This window comes from Morone saxatilis, unplaced genomic scaffold, assembly GCF_004916995.1.
Source record: "Morone saxatilis isolate NCDOM2014 unplaced genomic scaffold, NCSU_SB_2.0 Contig12, whole genome shotgun sequence".
In the NCBI taxonomy this organism is placed as follows: domain Eukaryota; kingdom Metazoa; phylum Chordata; class Actinopteri; family Moronidae; genus Morone; species Morone saxatilis.
The window spans coordinates 14,805,283-14,820,020 of NW_023339674.1; the positions used below are offsets into that span (position 1 = coordinate 14,805,283).

The following is a 14,738-nucleotide window of genomic DNA, read 5'->3' on the forward strand; positions in this document are numbered from 1 at the left end:
CTCTCTTTCTGCAGTACTGTACCTGGATTTTGGTGATGTCTCCTGGTGTCTTAACTCTATGAAAGAAGGAGGACTTGACTCGACGTGGTTTGACCCACTGAGGCTGATTGGTGTTGGGGTCTTCAGCATAGATCTCCTGAAGCATCTCCCATGTCAGGTCATACACAGCCTAGGAAATGACAGAGTTATAAGATACTTAAATATGTAATATTACATAAAACTGAGCTTAAAGCTGCAGTGGATGAGTCTCTCAGGCTGAGTAATCCCATGTTAGATGAACATAAATGAGTGAGATAAGCAAAGCAACTGACCAACTGAGGCAATATCTGGAGCAAGAGCTTGAAGTCTGAACTGTGTGTAGTTTTGAAAATGTTGAGAGGAAACTGCTGTATACTGGAAATTCACCTGGAACTCACCCAGAGTAAGTGCTGTCTTCAAGACTACAGCTGCTATTTGCTTAGTACAACTGAAACAGGACAGCTGTGTGCTGCATGACTGGTAGGGGGATGAAAAGTAGAGTTGGGTATCAAACTGTACTTTCAAGGGTACCGACTGAATTACGTTGGTATCACCAAGCACAGATTTGCGTTAAATTAAACGGTGCCAAATTTCAGTACCTGAGAGTGCATCCGGGTGAGAAAGTAAGGGAGAGTATAGAGAGAGAGAGAGCCTACAGCCTGTTCAAGTCACAGTGCGTCAGGGCACGCAGACTGTGAAATGCAAAATGCAAAATGCAAAGCTGGACAGGGTACACGTCTAATCGGAGGACACACCTGGTCAAACCTGAAATATATCTAAAAACTGAGGAGTATAACGTTAGCAGCCACACAGCACCGAAGTTGAACTCTACACGTACGACAAAACTTTAAGTCAGGCATCAACGTTTTTGCTGGAGATAACAGGGCATTTATGACTGTCTTGGTTGACAGACAGACCAGAGTCAGTGCATCCCTCTCCTCATGATTTCCAGTAAGAGGTTAATATTAGATTAGTATGCCTGTGTAAAATCACAAATGTAATTGCGAAGGTACCCTGGTTAGATTTGCTCTTTAGGTTATAATGGATGGAGGTTAGAAAGTGTGTTGATCAACTCGACAATGATTATTGTGAATATTATGTAGGGTTGTGTGACATTTTTTAGTAAGTCTGAAACCTTAATGTGAAACCAACAGTACGCAGGTTGCACTTTTTCCTGGGAAATATTACAGTACGCAAGCACTGCAACAGCAACAGGAGTTTGGACTTATTTTTTACAACTTTAATTACATTTTTGCACAGAAAAAGGTACCGTTGGGTACTGCTACTGGTTCCAATGTGAATGGTACCCAACCCTAATGAAAAGCAAGTCAAGGATGCTTGTCTTCTTTCTTTTCGATTTTACAGATAGGGTTTTTTTTAAGTTCTTGCATTTAGTTTCTGTATGGCTGTCTTTATTATACAGACGAGGTGTTTTGAAAGTTGTCATATTCACCTTTCTGTAGCTGCAGATGGAGAGGGCCTCCTGGTCCTGGCTGCTGGCCTCTTTACCCAGATACTCTTGTGAAGGTTTGGGGTTTGGCAGTTGTGCTAGGGTCAGTGCTCCCTCCTTCCCCAGGCCACAGCTCTCCCAGATCTCCTGAGTGGCAGCATGGACCATCTTTTCCACCTCTATGGCTGAGTGGGGCACCACCATGGCAGGCTGCTCAGGGAGTTTGGGGGGCAAGGGCAGAGGTAACTCAGGTCTAGGTGGAGTCTTTACCTGCTGTTCCCCACCTGTTGGTGAGACTAGCCCCCCCAAGGCAGCTCCAGCTGATGAGCCAGACCTCCCCAACCTCGCCTCTTCCTCTTCTTCTCTCTCTTTCTGTTTGAGTCTCTGCTGTTCTCTACGGGAGCTGAGGCCAAAGTCTTCATCAAACCAGTCCTCATCGTCACCAAGCTCATCTAGCAGTTCACGGCTCAGTTCCAGCTCTGCTAGTCGCTTGGCGAGCTCCTCTTGACCGCTGGCCCCCAACACTGGACTCTCCTGTAGTGAAAGAAATACAGGAAGAAGTTAATTTCATGCTGACTTCCAGTTTTAGATTAGAACATTCCATAAATGCGTCTATCCAGAAACACAACAGAACAAGTCCGATTATAAACCATGGATTTACATTGATACATAGATTTAGTATTTTTCTTTCCGATGTTTTAGACACATAGGTTTTCAGTACAGAGAACCAAATTCTAAAGTCAACATAAAGTTGGACTTTGGTTGAACACACAAACAACAAGGGTTCTCCAGGTCAAATCAACACGTACTGTTGGTCAGTAACTTCTGTATTTCCCAACAATAAAAATTCCACAGTTCAATCATATACAGTACATTTTGCTGTTTTTGTTCACTTATAGTGATAAATCTACTCATGTCTTTGATATAAAATACATAGATATAAAATACCGTTATTATTAACAGGTTACTAAAGAATCAGAAATACACACTCACCGGTCGGTTACACAGCTCTGGAGAAGACAGCTCCTCTTTTTCTGCAGGCAGGAAGAAGGGGAGACCATCTTTTTGATCCACTGAAGAGAACCATTCTTCATTTTCACCAAACAGGTCTCCATTCATCTGGTTGGCAGCTTCTATCTTCTGCTCTTTAGCCTTTTTAATTTCAGAAAACTGCTTCACAGTGTCTTTCATAAAGTTGTTTAGGAGCTTGTCTGCAAATGTGTCCAGTATGTCTTTGTCTTTCTGCTGTCCCTTATCGTCCCCGATATCTGTGAGATCTGCAGGAGTAAACTGGTGTTGTGAGTCCACGTCTTCTCTCTCTTCAATGGTAGTAATCTCCTTCTGACTCTGCTTCCCCAGGCAGATCTTGTCTATGTCGGAGATGAGGAGGGTGGTTGGTGCATCTTCAAAATCCAAAATGATGTCTCTAGAGTTGCCATTGGAGATGGGATGCTTGGATTCGTTGTAATTATGTGAATTGAGATTGGATTCAGCCTTGTGAACAGACTCATCTGTAACCTTTTTATCTCCAGACCCATAGACCTTATGAGTTGTTTGTTCATTTTCACTCTTCAGATTTCCTTCTTTTTGGGATTTGTCTTCATCTGTTTTACGTTTATCCCCACCTTTATCTGAGAGATCATCAAAGAATGAGTCCTCATCCTCTGTGGTGTCGGTGTAGATCTCAAACTTGTCTGGCAGGTGTGTGATCTTGTCTGGGGGAGCAAAGATACCGTGGCTCTCATCACAATTAAAGTACACCACCCCATCATAAGTGCCGTTGTTGCTCCCCTCAGACTTATCCAACTCTACACCAGCCCAGAAACCATTGGCAAAGCTGGTAGGACCTTTGAATCTCAGAGTGCCAGGCTGAACGCCACCAACAAGAACCCGATCTCCAATGTTAAAAGTTGACATTTCATCTATGACAGGAGAGAGCGGGGTCTGCATAGGAGAGATGGGTGGTGAGTGGCTGGAAATAATGTCCTTGCTGTCATGTTTGGAGTCTTCTGTTTGGTTATGAAGATCTAGCAGTCGTCCAGATTGGTGGCTAGCTCCACTAATCCCTGAATGGTGACTCAGTTCTTCAGCTATTTCTTCCTCTACCTCCTCATCTTGGCTGTCATAGAGAGGGGGAGAGGAGTCCTTTCTCGAGGCCTTGATGTCAGTAGGCGAAACTGAGATTTGAGAGGCAGGCTTGAAACTATGATGCTCCTCCCTGGGTGAAGAATATACTGATGACTCGAAGTCATCATTATAACCCTCCACTATGGGAGAAGAGACCTCCACATCCTTTATGGGTGCCTCCTTCTTAGAAGAGAAGGCAACCGAGTCAGGGGAGTAGGAATGGTCACTAAATGAGGAGATGTAGCTTGGATGTGGTGAGGGTTTGAGGTCCACTGCAACTGGAAGTAACCCATTAGAGGCATTAGATTTTACAGCTTGCTCTGCTTCAGATGTTTCCCTCGTCTTTATTTGTTTATCTTGTTCCAGGCTAACAGATGGAGAATATCGATGTTCCTCACTCATGGAAGAGGAAACATGTTTAGATGTAGGCAGCTTCTCCTGGGAGTCAAGTCTGTCTTCTTCTTCTAATTTGAGAAGATATTGAGAATGTTGATCCTCAGATTTGGAGCTTACTTCGACCTCCAGCTCTTCCTGAACGTAAGATCTTTGATAAGACTCAATGTTCTCATCCCCAGACTCAATAATCTGTGCCTGGTCTTCCTTAGAGGAAGGTCTTATAAGCCCCTCTGTGGACAGGTGGCTCCTCGGTCCTGAGGTCTGACACTCTGGGCTGCCATACACTGGGGTTGGAGTGACTGTTGGTGGATCTTCATCAGACAGTTCTTCAGGCACTGAGGTAGATCTACTATGATCAGGTTGAGGAAGGGCATCTGTCATAATAGGAAAGGGTTACATTATTATTGGAACATCTATGTCACAACACATTCGTTAAAATAAATACAGCAAGAAATATATGTAATGGTTATGATGAGTACATTACTCACTGTGGTCTAATGAAGCATCAGTTCGCATCCTTTCAGAGTCAGAGATTTTGCTGGTTTCAGACCTGAAAAAGAGGGATTTGATTTTAATTAAACACTAATCTTTTCTAACTTATATTACAGTAAATATGTTGGCACAAGAGTGTGACATTTTTGATACCTGTGAGTAGGTAGTTTAATACTGGACTGCTCCGCAACTGAGGTGGAATCTTTGATCGGGGACTTTGTATCAGGTGTTGAGTCTGGCCCCTTGTTCAGTTCTGCTTTAGTTTTCTCAATGAAGTTATCATAGCTCTGACAGAAAAACAGATGAATAACAGTTAAGATATGAAGAAATCTGCTTTAACGGTACATGGATAAATACACACACACTCACTCATCCACATTTACCTCCAGCTGCTTCAGTAGACTGGCCTCTTGTGCCTTCAGACGCTCCTTGTGCCTCTTCTTCTGCTCTTTCTTCAGCTGGTAGGCCATAAACTTTCGTTTTCTGAGTTCTTCCTTCAGGGCCTTGATACGGCTCTCTATGTCACTCTGGTCTGAAATGGGTTCTGAAGGCAAATTTAGATGATAAATCACAGTTAGAATGTGAAACCAGTGCCAGACCTCTGATTAGCAAAGAGTAATCCAACTTTGTGCCCACTTGAACTCAAACCCAATTCTTTGGAGATTAGTGTACATTTTCTTTACCAAGAATGTGTTAAAGTGTTAAATTTTGTGCATGTTGCTTTGGATTGTACGCAATGAACAAACGGCATTAGAAAGATTAAAAGGTTTAAACAGTGGCCCCAAACTGAATAAAACGCATTCAGCTACAATACTAAGCCAGCAAAACTGTCTTTGCTTGTGCGATAACTAAGTGCAATGCAAAGTGTTCTCTCCTCCTATCACACAGCTAAGCAGGTTAGGTATCAGGGAAGTGCTTGCATAATGTATTCCTGGCAGCATCACATTATGCCTGACTACACAGTGCCAGCAATATAGCTGCATTATGTCCACTATCTCTGCCTTCCCCCTTATATCTTCTCTGAGAACTATCAAGAACTATTACACTATACAGTCCAAAAATGTTAAATATTCAGTGTCTGTGTGTTGAGTCATTGGGTAACTCACCAGTCTGCATAGCCATTGGGGAGTCAGTTGGCTGAGCGTGGGCCAGGTTGGCGGTCCAGGAGGAAGAGCGAAGCTGCATCTTGGTTTTGCTGCTTCCGTCTGAAGGAGAGGCAGCAGGGCTGTGGCTGCCTTTAAATGGAGACTGGAGAGAGTGAACAGAAGGAGGAGGAGGGGAAGAGAAATGAATATTACTTGAGGACATAACAACACAGTCATATGGACTCATAGAGGTATATCTGTATTAATATTTTACATGTACAGTAAACTAACAATGGTGTAGTTACCCCCTTTCACGTCCGGCACAATATAAAGTTTAATTACAAATAACCCAACAGCTTCAATAGAGAATTTTTTTGAATGAAGTTGACTGAAACCTGTTCATGACAACAAACTTTAGGTCAGTATTCGACTAGCACTATCTATGCTCAAAATTAACTAAAGAGATGGGACTAAACGTGAAATACAACAAAGAAAGAAAACCACATTTAAGCGTACTTGGTGACTTGGTGACTGGGAAGCTGAAGAGAAGTCCTGGGTGTAATTCGCAGGGCTACTCTGGACAGAGGTCAAAGGTGTTTCAGGGATTGATGCAGGTTGTACTGAGGATGGGCTTCCTGGTTGCTGGGACCCCAGTCCCTCTGTGTGTATACTGGACTCGGGTGTTGCTGAGTCGCCCTCACTCACATACTCTGAAAACATGTAAAACAGATAAACATGAAGTCATCTTTATTTTCATCCACATTGATCGACCTTATTCCCAAACTGTGATTTATTTCCTACATTCCACTTTGGTTTCATTTTGCTTTTGACTTTAAACTTGGCAAAAACCCCCAAGGATCCTGTTGCTTCACCTTTTTCACTGTCAGTTCTTGGCTCTGAGCTCAGATGGTGACTGGGGCTGGGGCTGATGTCAGAGATCTCCTTTTTCTGACTCTCTGCCACGTCCTTGTCCTGAGGTGTTTGTCTATCCCATACAGCCAGGGCCTCCTTTTCCATCCTACGGACCTCTGCTTCCTCTTGGTCCAGCCGCTGTTTCCACTGCAGCAGCTCCTCGGCATGGTAACGTCTTTGCATTAGCTGCTGCTCCCGCTTCGTCAGGAACCTGGGGAAGGGGGTGTTAAGAATGAAGAGAGAAGAGAATAAAAAGAGATCAGGAAGCAGAGAAAAGAGGAGAGATTGAAAAGGGAGATTGGAGAAGATGGGGGCAAGAAAGGTAAAGAAATGAGGGAAGATACAGGAAGAAGATGATTGGAGAAAGAAAAGAAGTAGGACAAAGACATTTAGCATCAGGAATGACATAGCAGAAGCAAGTAGACCCACATCACCTGGACATCCAGTTATCACTGCAAACTCACCTCAAGCCTCTGTCCAACACTCAGAGAAGCAAACATACACACATACGTACCCAGTACATGCTTTACTTATTTCTTTCCCCGGAATAATCATCCAAATAAAAAAAGTGTACGAGCACCCATCGAATAGACAAACATAAAGTGATGACATGTCAGTCAGGAGAAAAGAGGAGCAGGAAAATAACAGTGAAGATGTCAGATTCATGCATCAGACTGAAACCCAGGGGTTGAACACTGATTGGGTGCAGTCACACACACACCTCAAATACCCGTACTCCCCTGACCAATGAGGCTAACGAGACACAAACACAAGGCTTCTGTTGTCTTGCAAAGCCAACACAATCTTTAATTCTTAAATCTAAACTTACACTGGGCCTCTTATATATACATATCTCTGCAGATGCTTATAAAGTCAGGTATAGCTGTTGTGTAATGTGGTCTCCCACAGCTTTGGGTGCCATTACAGTGCAGTATTATTTAGCCTTGATCTAATTTAGAGGCCTTTCTCTTGACCTAATGTATACTGATGACAGGCAAGATACCGAAGACCCAGGCTGGTGGGTTCTTTTAGTGCCTTCCCAAACCCTATTATAGCCAATGGCCATCTGTACTTATTATCCCATCCTATGCAACAGTTACCTAATAAAGAGGGCTAGTTAAGATTTACTGGTCTCATTGAAGAGATAGACCACTCTATCTCTGGTCTGTTCTCTGCAAGTATTTTACTTCCATGTAATAGTGCGGTTTAATCTCAAAACATTTTATATGGATGACTGGGCAGGAGCTGACCAGCCAGAAGCAACAATATTAGAGACACTGAAGAGGGATGCACTGTGTCGTTCATTCAGGAGGCAAGAAAGAACAAGGGGAAAAGTCACAAATCAAACACCACAGAAATCACAGCACTGAGTCTGATATTCCGATTCCCAACAAGGAAGGCGCCTATTAAAATAAACATAACCTTTAACTTTCACAAAAATGAATTTATCACATCTCTCATATTTTCAATGTAAGCACTTTTCTGTTTAAAATTCCTCCACAACCAGTGGGCTTTAATGCACACACAAGTAGCAGTATATTCAGTGGCATTAAAATGTAATTATATTAAAAGTGAAGTTGTCAATAGGTTAGCTTATTTCAACGAGGCAGCTTTCCTTGGGCACTCCCTGAGCTTTCAATCAAACTCCTCCCCCCACATATTCCATCCTGGAAATTCAAAATAGACAAAAAAATCCAAAACCCCAACACATCCAATCACTCATCATTCACCATCCCACCCCTACAAGGGCCCAGTGCCAGTGGATGAACACAAGCATGTTCCATGGGGTGGGGTGGGGTGGGGTGAGGCAGGGCTAGGTGGAGGTGCTGGGGAAGAGGTAGAGAGCACTGTACAGTACCTGACCAACTGGTTGTAGATAAAGAGCTGGAATTTAGGGTGGAGGTTGGGAAGACAGACACTGAGGGAGGCCCAGTGGTGGGCCGTGAACACAGAGAAGAAGTAGTGGACAGGAGAACAGTGTCTACAACACACAAGCACGCAACAAAGTCAAAAGAGTCACACAAACATGGGTATGGAAACATACAAAACACACACACACACACACACACACACACACAAAATGTAAGAGGGGGGAACACATTAAAACACAGAGGGAAACGACACGTAGAGAGAAAGGGAGAGAGAAGAGCGATATGAGCAAATGTGGTTTTATTGCACCCAATGTGTCAGTCTATCAGGTGTTGGTTAGAAAATGGATACTTTAAAAAATGTTTTAGAAAAACAAACATTTAAACGAGCGTATGTGTGTGTGTGTGTGTGGGGGGGGGGGGGGGGGACTCAAGATTCAATAGTTCTTAAACAAATTACAGTGCCAGGTAACAGTTACAGCCTTAGATGAAGCTATAACACCTTTATTAGTGTGTTAGTATGTGAAGCTAAATATGTAGTATTCATTTGCTTTGGCTATGATTAACAGCAGTGACAGCAGAGAGAAGGGAAGAGACAACTGATAGTCATGGCAAACAAGCCAATAAATGTATGATCAGACACAAATATGTAAACAACTGATTTTGAACTACATAATGTATTAAAATAAATAGGAACACAAACAATTCAAAACTGTGCTGCTTGTATAAATTTAAACAAATCTAGAACTACTGTAGAAATTGTTGAAGGGCTACCATAGAAGATTGGCCTGTGATTTATAACCAAGTTATAAATCCTAAAACCCAGAACAATTAACCCACTTGTTGGAGCTACCCGGTCATGGGAGGCTCTACAATCATCTGACCAAAGCTCTTAGCCAAGTCTAAAACCTTGGAGGACCTACAGTAACTCCAAGCACATGTAGTTAGTAGTCAACACACAAGGAAGTGGGTGTACTATAAATGATAGAATACACAACCTACAGTTTGTCTTATGTAGAAAATAATTATGCCTCTGTAATTGAAAGTTGCAGTATTAAGATTACATACTGTTATTTATATTTATATTTAGGACAGTTTAATATTGTCTGATGTTCTCTTACTACGGATTCTCCTACAATGTCTAGTTATAGTTTGTATAAAAATGAAGTTAAGAGGGATACTGTCGCAGAGGATACTTGTCTAGTTCAGAGGGAGAATAACATGGAGCATGCTTATCTTCACATCCACACACTCACACATCCAGTATTTTAGACAGCAAAAGAAAGATGGCAAGCACTGATTAGTTTTAATTAGGTTAGTTGCTAGTTCAGGTAAAGACCAGAAGTATTGAATTATAACATTTTTGACTTTTATGCATTTCCAAAGTCTTTATCAAGACATTAAGGACTCAGATTGTGATAAGGGGCCAAAATGCAGCAAAAAATGAGTAAGAAAAAACAAACAAACTGAAAACCTGATCAGGGAGCGGAAAGAACCAGATAAATACATTAAAAAATAAATGAAAGTCTTTACTTCTCGTCCATGTGAGAGCGCATCTTCTTGAGCTTCTGCATGATACTGCTCGTCTCACTTCCAGAGATGGAGAGCGAGGGGGAGGGGCTGCGGATATCCTCATGTCTCATGTTGGAGGAGGCTGCCTCAGACACAGGGGTTTCTGACACAGGAGTCTCCTGGAGGATGGGTGAATGGACATGCACACAGGCCAGTTATTAGTAAAGCCAAGTATATTCCTTTGACACTGTTAAGATTCTACTTCTGTAGAACAAATAGTACTGAAATGAAACTGCTTAAAACTGTCTGTTCCTCCGTATAGGGTGTGATTAGTGACTGTTGCACTACTTACAGGTGGTGCTTCACCCCCAGCACTCTTGAGACGCTCCTTCAGTCTCAGTGTTGAGTTTCTCATCCGCTCTATCTCCTCCTGCTGCTTCAACAACAGTTGCCTTTCCTTCCTGGCTGCTTTGTTGGCCTCTTGAAGTCGCTTGATCTCAGCCTGGAAACAGTGAGGGAGAAAGTTAATAATAATAATTAGTAATTAGGATTACAGTATAGCCCAGAGTTAAGTGTTACTTCATGTCATTATGTTTCCACCGACATGTACCTGCTCCTGCTGTAGTTTCAACAGAAGCCCCCTCTGCTTCTTCCTAATAGGTGGCATTTTGTCATCCTCTCCCTTGTCCCTCAGCCTCTTCTTCTGGTGCTCTAGCCAGGCCAGCTCAGTTCTGGTCTTCTCTTTGAGAGCTTTTTGGCGAAGACGCAGCAGAGAGCTCTGATGCTGCAGTCTTACCTCTTCATCTTTCATGTACTGACGCACCATGTCCATGGTGAACTGGGAAAAGCTGTCCTGTCCACCAGAAAAGGCCATGTTTGCATCCTGAGACTGCAGGAGAACAAAGGTGAAAAAATTGAGTTAGACTGGGGTGACAGTAAAGATCCACAGGAAGAGACGAGTTAAAAAGGAAAGGAGATTGAAAGTGGGATCAAAGGAAAACAAGAAACAAGTAAAGAGGGACACAAACTACATGCTGGAACATGGAACATCCAGGCAAAAAAATAAAGTAGTCACTCTTTTTAGGGAACAAATCATAGCATCAGTGGTCCATCCTTCCATTATGTGCTGGCAAACACTGCCTTCTCACCTTTAAGATATTGTGTGCCCCTGAAACCAATGTTGTGTTGTAATTGGATCCATCGTCCTCTGATTCCTCATGGTGGCGGGACTTCTTCTCCTTAGTTCCACGACGGTGCGCTTCAGACGGCAGCAGAGAGCGGAAGGAGCGCTCTTCTATCTCATCCTCTGTCATGGACTCATCAAATTTAAGAGAGTACTCTGTTGCCACTGAAGTACTGTCCCCTAGAGGGACAAAAATAAGAGACACTCAGTGTACACTGCAAATCTTTAACCGTATCTACTTTATTGTGTAGCCCTGTATGTACACACAGTTTTAGCTCTAGTACAGATTAAATGATGGCAATAAGGTTTCCACATTTTCTCTAACAGTTGTGGTGACACTTATGTGACAGCATGTTAAAAAACTAAGCGCTTGCCATACAATACCTTTCTCATCCACTACAGAAGGGAAGCTGTCACTGCAGAGGGAGCCATTTGCTGCTGTAAGAACTTCGTCTTCGATGGAGCTGCTGACGGCTTCCTTCTCCGTCCTCTGTCCTCCCTTCCTCCATTTCCCCTCGACTGCTTCTTTTTTCGTCCGTTCTCTGAGGTCCGAGGAGACATGCGATGGGCTGTGGTGGCTATTAGAGTCTACTCCACTGAGGAAGTGGACAAAGGACAGATATAGTGTCTCTTTAGAATTCTCTTTTCCCCAAATGTAATGGAAAACAGTGAAAGTAGTGCTACATGAGAGCTATGACTGGTACCTGAGGTTGGGTCTTCTGAATGATAGAGAGTCAGAGTGACTAAGGCTGTTCAGCGAAGACAGGGGTTCCTCTATCCTGATCCTTCTGCTTGACAACTCACTCTGGAAGCTGTAAGAGAGTATGCAGAAGAAGCATAAACATTTAGAGCAGTGGTGAATGGTGATATATACACACACACATATACATATCTACAAAGAAGCCTTTAAGAAGGGTTTAGAGATTTGTAAATTTATTCACAATGAAATGCAGTATGCAAGTGTTTTTAGTTTACCTGTCAGAGTCTATTTTTTCCTGTTGCTCCTGTTCTTCCCGCTTGTCCAACATGGAGGAATTGGTGGCAACGGGGGGGACAACCAAAGCTCCTGCTATTTGTGACCGAGCCAGTTCAGTCATCTGACAGACAAGAACACAATATACAGATCAAATGATTGATTTGATGACTCTTACACTGGATGTTTCGCTTTCCTCCTCTGCATTTATTGTTATATCTTTACTGAAACTCAACAGTCAATCAGCTTTTGTTACAAAATGAAGACACGGGACGTTTTCCAGGCAGAGTTGAAGGCAGTGATTACTAACCTCCTTGATGTGTCGGGCAGTGTCGGCTGTGTACCGTGCTGCCTCAGCCTGTTGACTCATCATCTTTGTAGTTGCTTCCTGGAGCCCCTCCAAAGTCTCTTTTTGAGTTCCAGCCAAGCTTTCCTGCAGTTCAATATGAGCCTGGAAAAATTAAGCATGGACATCATAAGCTTAGAAAAATAAAAGCACTCATACCTTGGAATTCAAAAGGCGGGGAAGCAAACGCTAAATCTATCATCTACAAATGCACATATATAGCATTGGTGAGAGTAAACTGATGAACTGTGTGTATATGTGTGCATGTGTCGTACCCTGGCCACTCTCTGCCTGTTTTCCTCCATCTGTAGCTGTGCCTCCAGGGCTTCCCTTTCAGCCTTGATCTTCAGCTCGTAGAGGTCACGCTCATGGCGCTGCTGCTTGACCTGCAGGGTCAAAGATCAGAGAGCAGGTCAATACAGTGTATCAATACAGACATTAGTGAGGTAGTAAGTCACTGAAATTTATGGAGCCCAAAAAGCTCTTATTTATCATGTAAATGCTCTGCAGCATCAATAATAATTTAAGTTCTGGATAAATACAATTATTGGGAAATACTATTGCGTAATTCACATTTGTAAGAAACATTATGTCAAGTACAGATGTTCACCATATTTATACATAAAAGTACACAGAGTATATGCTGTCTGACGATCATCAAAATATTAAGCTATGTACAAAATGTGAATTCATCACTGCGTGGCATCAGAATATGGCATAATACATAAACTCCTGCTATGAAAGCGTGTTAGACACAGCTAGACACAGAGCTCCTTCATAGTCCTTATCTACACATTTTTGTTACTCGCAGCGACAAAAATCATTCTTCACCTTGAGCATCTGGGCCAATGACGCGCTCTCTTGCTGAGCCATGGACACACCCATCAGCCTCTCCACATCCCCCAGCTGTCGGACTGACTCTTCAATGGACTCTAAGTACTGGAGCTCTGCTGCCATGCGCTGCTGCAAGACAGCAGGGGAATACTGTAGCTCACCTGGGAGAAAGGAGGGAGGGGGTAGGGCGAGAGAGAGAGGGATTAATAAATAGGGCTGTTGGTGAAGTGTGGACCCTTGAAAATAACACAATTCACATGTAAAGAGTACAAAAGTACACAGTAAAGTTTACAACTTTTCAACATAGTTACATCTGTTCTGTCGTTATCTTTGCAGTTGTGACTTATGCTTCATGTTGTTTATTCTATTAAAATGAGATTTATTTACCTGTGGTCTTGGTGTCTGCTCTACCATTGCGAGCTGTGGTGCCTGTGCTTGGGTTAATTGCCGCAAGAGAGCCACTTCTCAATGGCTCACTGGGAGAGTCTGCTCCTGGAGGAGAACCAGGGTCTAGAGAGCCAGAAGGAGAGGCCCGTTTGGTCCTGACTGCTGAAGACTTCTTACTGTCAATTCCCAAACTAGAAACATATTTAGAAAGAAAAAGAAAGAAGAAAAAAATGTAAGTAATTAAACATCTCCTCTAAAGTGCATACATTTGTAGCATTCAGGTTGCCTTGGTGCAAAGGTATCACTTTTTAAAGATGTTAAACCATATATTAAGACATTTAGTATAACACATTTTTTTTAATTGTTTTTTAAAACCAATTCTAAATTAGACTTTTAAATTGTACACAGGAAAGTGGCATGTTACAAGTTTTACAGAGTGGGTTGACTATTTTGAAAGAGAAGTAGGTTGACCAAATGATAAAAAAAAAAAAAGAGGGGGCCCCTGCTCCTGCAAACCCTAGAACTGACTGAGGCAGCATAACCCGGCTGTGAGAGGCCCAGACTATGAATGGCTTTATTGTACTGCTCAGAGATGATCAGAGGCCAAGGGCAATGTCTAAAGATATCAAGATACACTCTACATTCCCATTAAGGATAGTAGACAGTGGCACCTTTTTTATCCCATGACAACGATCAGATTCAATAAATATATCATAATACAACAATATTACCATGATTTTGCTTAGTCAGTTGTAATATGAACAGAAACAGATATGAATGCAGTTTGCCAAACAGAGACCTCTATGCACTGTCTATAAAAGAAACTATTTTTGAGACAGTGTTCATAAGTGTCACAGAAACAAAGTCACCACAACCTACTTTGTAAAAGGGGCTATGGAAGACACAATCCAGTCTGAATGTTTTACCTTGATCATGCAAGACACACAGGCTCCACAGAGTGGCAGGAATCTGCTACCTGGGCTTTAGAGTACCATCAGAAGGCTCAAATGTCACTACTGGGCACTGAGATTAAAAGAAAAAGAACTCTCTCCTTTCCTTTGGCAGCAGGCCAAAGCTGTGGTAAAACTGGCTGACCCGACCAACCACCCTGCAGGCCCCCAAAACAAAACAACCAGTGTTTTCTGTCTTGGGTTG

At 42.6% G+C, this 14,738-nt stretch overlaps 1 protein-coding gene across 5 annotated transcripts in view; it reads right to left on the reverse strand.

Annotated features, from left to right (window-relative positions):
- cep350 (centrosomal protein 350) overlaps window positions 1-14,738 on the reverse strand; it is a 33,072-nt gene that overhangs the window by 4,068 nt on the left and 14,266 nt on the right. For 4 of the 5 annotated variants that reach the window (XM_035654158.1, XM_035654162.1, XM_035654161.1 and 1 more), the window contains 21 exons: window positions 13,584-13,774; window positions 13,194-13,357; window positions 12,638-12,748; window positions 12,327-12,467; window positions 12,019-12,140; window positions 11,748-11,855; window positions 11,428-11,639; window positions 11,009-11,223; window positions 10,471-10,749; window positions 10,213-10,362; window positions 9,882-10,039; window positions 8,339-8,461; window positions 6,441-6,691; window positions 6,085-6,278; window positions 5,590-5,731; window positions 4,867-5,027; window positions 4,637-4,770; window positions 4,480-4,541; window positions 2,462-4,365; window positions 1,472-2,002; window positions 23-169 (listed from right to left, as the gene is read on the reverse strand). In XM_035654158.1, coding sequence (XP_035510051.1) covers window positions 23-169; window positions 1,472-2,002; window positions 2,462-4,365; window positions 4,480-4,541; window positions 4,637-4,770; window positions 4,867-5,027; window positions 5,590-5,731; window positions 6,085-6,278; window positions 6,441-6,691; window positions 8,339-8,461; window positions 9,882-10,039; window positions 10,213-10,362; window positions 10,471-10,749; window positions 11,009-11,223; window positions 11,428-11,639; window positions 11,748-11,855; window positions 12,019-12,140; window positions 12,327-12,467; window positions 12,638-12,748; window positions 13,194-13,357; window positions 13,584-13,774 — 5,500 coding nt within the window. The remainder of the gene's footprint in view (window positions 1-22; window positions 170-1,471; window positions 2,003-2,461; window positions 4,366-4,479; window positions 4,542-4,636; window positions 4,771-4,866; window positions 5,028-5,589; window positions 5,732-6,084; window positions 6,279-6,440; window positions 6,692-8,338; window positions 8,462-9,881; window positions 10,040-10,212; window positions 10,363-10,470; window positions 10,750-11,008; window positions 11,224-11,427; window positions 11,640-11,747; window positions 11,856-12,018; window positions 12,141-12,326; window positions 12,468-12,637; window positions 12,749-13,193; window positions 13,358-13,583; window positions 13,775-14,738) is intronic. The other variant, XM_035654163.1, reaches the window with a different exon arrangement.